Here is a 7116-nt window from a genome sequence, read left to right as displayed (position 1 = left end):
GAACCCGGGACCTCCCGGTCCTGAAATGAGTGGTAAACCACTGCACCACAGGATCGGTCTTCACGCACCTTAGAGCACTCAGCCTAAAGCTACAGCAATGGCGTCCCGTTTCTTTTCTTTTGCTAAAGTCCTTTTCTTTATATAAAATTTCGGAGACAATAAAAGTCTGACGTATTTATAAATTTATCACTACGTGATAGACTGGATGCGTGCAACAACGAACCCCAAATAAGTTGATTCATCCAGCATTAACGACAAGACATCAAATAAGTCAAGTGGCTGGCTATACAACGACATTTTCTGCGAGTTTCAGGCGAGCCTTTGCAATTGATTTCTTTCACAGAGATACCTTTGACTCTAGACTTCGTGCTAAGAAATATACAGAAGATGCGGATACCGGCCACCAAAACGGTTCTGAATATAGAGACTCAGTCGAATTTAAGAGTGTATCGTTCGAACTGTAGCCAGCTTTAAACGATTTCTATATAAAATCCGTTTTTGATATATCATGATAAAACCCTACACAGTGCATTGCGTGAGGTGAGTCTCGAGTATACTTCTCCTAAACGTACCAAAACTCTCAAAGTTTATTTCTTAAACGAAGACCAACAGTGTAATGTTTACGTACACCTAGGTTGAAGCCTCTTTTACCTTATTCTGCTGACATAAAAGCTCTACAGGGGTCCAAATTATCCCGTAACAAAGTAAGCACTATTACTACGTACTGCACTAAAAAACTACCTTCCGCGACTGTCTCTCGCGAGTTTTCTCACTCGTGATCTTTTATAGTATTGGCGGATGATCGATGCTGGGATAAGCCACTGATGGATTGATCTCTTTGCAATACCACCATACGGATTAGCGTAAGGTATTCCATGTAGTTCGGAGCCCTATTCTGCATCTGGAGCAGAAGATATCTTAGCTACATGGATTGAATGAGACGCAAGCGCGAGATCTTAAATTGATTTCTGTAACGGGATTACACGTACCCTTGTATGAAAGGGTCGGTCACACAAGATGGTGTGACCGTACGAGATGTGGATTACACAAGTCGGTGTAATCACACGATGGTGTGGCTACAACGTAACACGAAGCCACTACATGGCGGGACTGCTAGTAGTTATGCATTTATAATGAGTTTTTCTATTTAATTAGGCAATCCCAAGGTTATAGGTATGGACGGCTCTGCCGCAAATAAATCAAATAAATACAGCTCCCCATTTTAAACGGGAAGAGTGTATTATCTTTGATTATGGTTTGGGTACACCTGGACGTAGCGTATTGCGATTCGCTACACTCGAACTGGTTCTACTATAGAACGTAAGGTCGGTGACCTTAACTTAGCTTCCTCGAAGCAAAGAGCTTCGGCAGCCCCGCCGCACTTTGGTAGCACTTGTAGACCATATACACCTGAGTCGTTACTACTGATCCTCTGTGAGGATGGAGCAATTCTCCTATTTGCCCCAGGACAAGCAGGACGGGCTTAAAAATATGATGTCTCAGCTTGGCCCTGAGGGCGTGCAACACCTTGCTTCACAAGGACCTGAAGCGATAAGCGCGCGCCTAGAGGCGTTTTCAAGTTATAACATGCTCCTCTAGAGCACCTAAAGCAGAAGATGTCGGCGTTGTCTGCGCCCATGACGCCACCGTCGACGATGGATGACTGTCCACGAACCGAGCTACTCATGGTGAGTGTTTAGACCATCGAGGGCAAGTATGGATAAATTCTCCTGCTCAGGGTGATAGAGGCTGAGATGGCTATGATATCCGTCATGACCGAGCACATGCAACAGCATGTGGCGCTAGCTATCTCCAAGTTCGGTGGTCGAGCGCGAGAATGAGAACTGTCGTGCTGTACTTCGGATGAAGCGACGTTTCCCACCTCGACGAAGCTGCAGTTTTTGCGAGTGTTTTCGCCGCCAAATCAGGCATATCGCGTGCGAACACGTTTCCTTGCGGCCCGACAGGGAAAGAAAGAATTGGTGGACTTTGTGCAAGATTTGCGTACTCTTGTTAGCAGGAAGGCAGCTGATCCACTTCCCGAGGCGGTCACAATCTTTATGGAAGGTATCTGCTTTGGCGTGACCAGAATGGAAGTCTTCCGTGATCATCTTTATGGAGGGTCTCTGCTTTGGCGTGACCAGATTGGAAGTCTTACGTGATCATCTGTTTTTCTTGAAGAAGCGGTGTATATGGCATTGAATGCCGAATATAATTTTAATTTGGCACGACTTGGCTAGAATACACACCCTCACAGCTCGTCGAGCGGGCCTGAGCCAATAGATCTCAGTTATGCAAAGAAAGAGGGGGGAGAGCTCCGAGCTGCCAGGCAGCTTATAAACATCCAACGATGGAGACACCCGTCACCTTCAGACTGGTTGTCCCTGCGCAAGGTTCATAAAGCTTCGTCGAGCTGACGTCCCGTTTCTCACCAGTCTGTTTGTCGCGGGGAAACGACAACATCAAAGCGGTAGAGGGCAGCGATTACATCGGTCTCATGCTGGTACGCGTAAATTTGGAACGCGAGGCTCAACGTCTTCCCTTACTTTGTATAAACACTGAATTACAACAAGCTGCTCAACGCCACTCAAACGACCAAGCAATACAGAATTTCATGGGTCACAAGCTCCAGCGGCTCTACTTTGTCAGAGCGAGTGACTGACATAGGTTCGGCTCAGACCTGAAAAGCCCCGTGCTCTTGAAAAAGGAACGTGTATGCTAGCCGGGTCTACTGGTCGTATAAGCGACCATGAAGGTCTTTGAGAAGCCATTGAAGATCCTTATCGATTTAAAGCCGTCGGACAATTATGCTGACGCTGCACGATCGATGAAAGTCAGTTGAATGCTGAGGCGCTGAAAACGCGGTTGAGTGACGTCGTCACTGTTCGCTTAGCGTCGGGGAGCTTTGGCACTGTGCCGAGGGTCCCTGTGAACCTCGGTGTCCAGTTTCTTGACTTCGGTAGCGTGAAACGCTGCTAAGTCTTAGACTTGAATTCAATGTATGACCTTATCCTTGGTATGGCATGGCTGGAACACCATGAACCATGGATCGACCGGAGGTCGAAGACTTTGGGTGCAACGTGCACGTCGCCTGGTGGAGCTTTGATGAATCATGAAGCAAATTTTGCTAGAAGAAAAAATGCTATTGGCGCGGGCACTGGATCAAGACTGTCGACGTGCTAAAATTCGGAGTATCCGAGTTGGTGAACACCGATGTGTATCGGACAAATGTCCTGAGCATGGCTAGCGGGTTGAACATGGAGTGGTACGTAACCCACTGAGCGCTGCTCAGGTATTAGATCAGTTGCTGCATGCCAAGAAGGGAAGGTCGACCAAGGGCCGAGGCATCGAGGGCGATGCCCAAGTGATGCGCGTGAGTGGCACGTAATCTACTGAGCTCTGCTCACGATTCGAAGCAGTTGCTGCTTGCCAAGAGTGGCATGGACGATGGAGCCCGAGGTGTCTCGTGCAAGGTCCTTCTGATGCGCGTGGAGTGGCACGTTATCCACTCGACGAAGACTGCGGAATGGCAGCTCCTCGTTGTATTTTGTTTGTAACATCAAAGCTCCAATGGAGCGGGGAGTGGGGACATAGGACACGCTGAGCGCGTGCTCCCACTAGTCGCAATGAGACCTAAAGCTTCAAAGGGAGGAGATGGCGATGCCGTATATTATCTGCAAGGCGCGAAGCATCGAACCTGACCCAGGGTATGTCTACCGTAGACGATAGCGCACAGCTATACACCCTTTTGAACGGTATGACGGGAGAGGAAGACGGTAACGTCGCATTCAATCATTCAATGCTATTCACGCGACGGATGCTATTCTTGAGCTGGACGGGATTTCCTTCGAAGAGTTTGACGGTGCCTTGAAGGCAGGCAAATTAGCCGAGGGGGTCATTATACAACCGAACGAGGAGATTAACTCGTCGTCGCATCTGGTGAATCTGTCGTGGAGGACACTAAGAGAAAGCTGAACGCACGAAGAGGATCGTCAATCCTGAAAGATCCTTCGGACCCGTGCTTCCTTTGGTGAAGAAGTTTCAAGACGTCGTCTCCAAAGACCCGCCGTCGGTCCTAAATCCGGACCGAGGTGTGCGTCATGAGATCGACCTGGTTCCCGGAACCAAATACTGCGTAACACGCCAATGGCCCTTCCCAAGGAGCAATGTGATTTCATTGACGCTTTTTTCCGTGCGAAGGACAAGAAGGAATGGTGCGCGAGAGCAAATCCCCCAATTCGACACCCACATTTTATGTCCGGAAGCCGAACGGCAAGTGGCGTATCGTTCACGCTCTCAATAACCTAAATGCTGCCACCATTCCTGCATAGATCCTTTTTTCTAGGAAGGATGTTCTCCAGAACAATATGGTTGGCTGTACAAAGAACAGTGCACTCGACTTGGTCGATCAGTAATACCAATTGCTCATGAGAGCGAGTGATATTCCGCTGACAGAGGTGAGTACGCCGAGTGGGATGCTCTGGGAGTGGCTGGTGATGCCTTAATGGCTGTCAAATGCACCAAACCATTGTATTGTAACGCAGTTGTTCAGGCACCGGGCATATGCACACGACATCTTCGTCCACGATAGTGCGAGGCATCGGAGGACAGATGAGGAAAATCACATCGTTCATTTGACAGCGGCGCTCGAGTTCATAAGCACGAATGAGCTGATGCTAATTCAGATAAGTGCATCTTCGGCGCTGAAGAAGCCCTCTTTATAGTTTTTTTTTATTGGAAGCGTGGCCTTTGAGCGGATCACGCTAAGGTCAAGGCCATTATGGACTCGCCGATTCCAGAGAACCAGAAGGACATGCGCCAGTGGCTTGGCCTCGCCAACTACTTACACAGGTATAGCGCGAATTGAGCAAAAATGGCACGACCATCGTCGTATACCCTTGGGTAGGATGCGGAATGGTGTTGAGACACCGAACATCGGGAGAGTTTCGTCAGGGTCAAAGACAGCCTCCTTCATGCACCAATACTGGCGTTTCCAGACTCCGGACTTTGCCATCGGCTGTGCACGGCTGCAAGCAGACACCGAAGGGCGAGATCGGGTGATCGTGTTCGAATCTTGCCTGCTCAAGGCTGCGGAGAAGAACTACCCAGTCCACGACAAGGAATTACTTGTGATGAAGTATGTACTTGTCAAGTTCAGGGGGCACCTGCTTGGCTCAAAGCCGTTTGTGATCTGCACATATCATGCGTTATTACGCCATAGTCGCCGAGGACTATGGCCTGTTGGCTCTCCTTCTTCGCAGAATATAACTTTGAGGTGAAGTATAAGTCAGGAGACCAGGATGCGTTGGCTGATGCGTTGTCACGCAGACCGGATTTTGAGCTTGCTCATGTGACGACGGATACGTCGTCAGTGACATTCGCGAGTGATAGTATGTGTATAGCGCTGCTACAGACTCTCGGGGTCAAGGAGTTTGGACACTCGGACTAGAAAATGTCGGCGCGTTTGCGCGCACGGTTATACCAATGATCGTTGAATAACGGGTTGCTGTATAATAGTAACGATTCGACGGATACGCCACGAATTGTAGTTACTCACGATGAGGATTGACGTATCGTATCCGCTATGAGGCCCACAACACCGCACTCAGTGGTCATCTTGGTCGTGCGAAGACGTATTGCTCTGTGGACTACCACTATTGGTGGCCAAGCTGTACAAAGCACATATGTTTGCACGTATGAGACATGTCAGGGGGTGAAACTCTCTCTGAATGCGGTGGCGCCGCTGGCCAGTTTACCGGTACCCTCCGGGTGTTGGCAGTCCATGTGTTTTGCCTGCGAAGGACTCGACGGGTAACACGGGTGTGGTAATCCTTGTCGACCGTTTGAGCAAAATGGCTCATCTTGCGGCGGTGCCGGACATCATCGACAGTTTCGTTACAGAAAAGCTGTTTGTAGATCTTTTTTTCGAAAACAGGGATCCCCGAAGTCAATTATCTCTGACACAGTCCCACGCTTCACTGGGATGTTCTGGACGGCGATCTTCAAGGTGCTTGGCACCAAGTTGACTTTGTCAACAGCGAACCATTCGCAAGCTGATGGTCAAAATGAGCGCGTGAATTGCGTCATTAAAGATGTCTCTCGTAGCATCTGCGCTGAGATGCCGAGGCGCTGGAGCGCCATGTAACCACTTGTAGAGCTTGATCCGAACAATGTAATGCAAGCGTATACCGGCTACACGCCGTTCTACGTGAACGGGCTTGTTTATCCTCGTATTTCGCTGACGCCGCTATCACATACCTCAGGACTTGGTGGGAAAGGAATAGCCGAGCAGCTAGCTGATGTCAGTACCCTCACTGTGCGCAATGAAGTCGATGACTTACTGTCAACTAGACTGAGTGTCTAACAGCACGTTCGTGATGCGATGGCTGAATGCCAAGACATGCAGATAGAATATGCGGATGGAAGAAACAGAAGAAATGTGGGAAATCTAACTTTAAAGTCGGAGACCTTGTTTTATGAAATGCTGAAAACCTTCCTACACATGCAGTTTCTGCTGTCTTCTAGACAAAACCCCGTCTACGGTTTATAGGACCTTAAAATCTCGCGGCCAAATGGGGCATTACATATAGGCCAAACCTTCCGAAAAGGATGCGCACCCACCCGGTGTTTTATGTGGGCTTGCTTAAGCCGTACCGGGATCCGACGCAAGTGATGTGGAAGCGATGGCGCCGGGGCGGCAACCGCAGGCGATCGACCACCTAGAAGCTGAAATAGCAACTTGTTTTGAGCACGAGTTGCAACGATCTTTATCTCCAGCGGCGCCAGGCACTCCATCGTCGCACAAAGTGACGCATTCGTCTGCTCGGCGGCTCGAAGCCACTTCGACAGAGCGCGATAGTCGTCTCCGTGAGGCAGTCGTCCACAAAGGACTCTAAGCCTTTGAGGTCTTCCGCACAAAGGTATGCAACCTTGGCAAGATGCTCGGCGGAGTACGGATCACGACGCACTTTGTCCTCCAAAGCTCATAGTGCATCGTGCAATCAACCAAGTCGTCATCATCCGCCGTCAACTTTTCTTGATGAGTATGGTGGCATACACTATCCCGTGGAACGCCTTTTGGGCTGGCGTCGTCGACAGGACCGAATCCAATATCTT

General features: G+C 49.3%; 1 protein-coding gene across 1 annotated transcript; it reads right to left on the bottom strand.

Annotated features, from left to right (window-relative positions):
* Positions 1-78: 78 nt before the first annotated feature.
* On the bottom strand, positions 79-297 carry PHALS_12069 (uncharacterized protein; the record flags this gene model as incomplete). The annotated part of the gene is made up of 2 exons (XM_024727542.1): positions 79-166; positions 224-297. 2 exons carry the CDS (start codon positions 295-297, stop codon positions 79-81), a joined length of 162 nt encoding a protein of 53 aa, XP_024578109.1.
* Between the last annotated feature and the right edge of the window lie 6819 nt (positions 298-7116).

The sequence above is a fragment of the Plasmopara halstedii genome (assembly GCF_900000015.1).
Source record: "Plasmopara halstedii genome assembly, contig: Scaffold_614, whole genome shotgun sequence".
Taxonomy (NCBI): Eukaryota; Oomycota; class Peronosporomycetes; order Peronosporales; family Peronosporaceae; genus Plasmopara; species Plasmopara halstedii.
The sequence above is the reverse complement of the archived record's forward strand: the minus strand, read 5'-3'. Positions and strand labels throughout refer to the sequence as shown.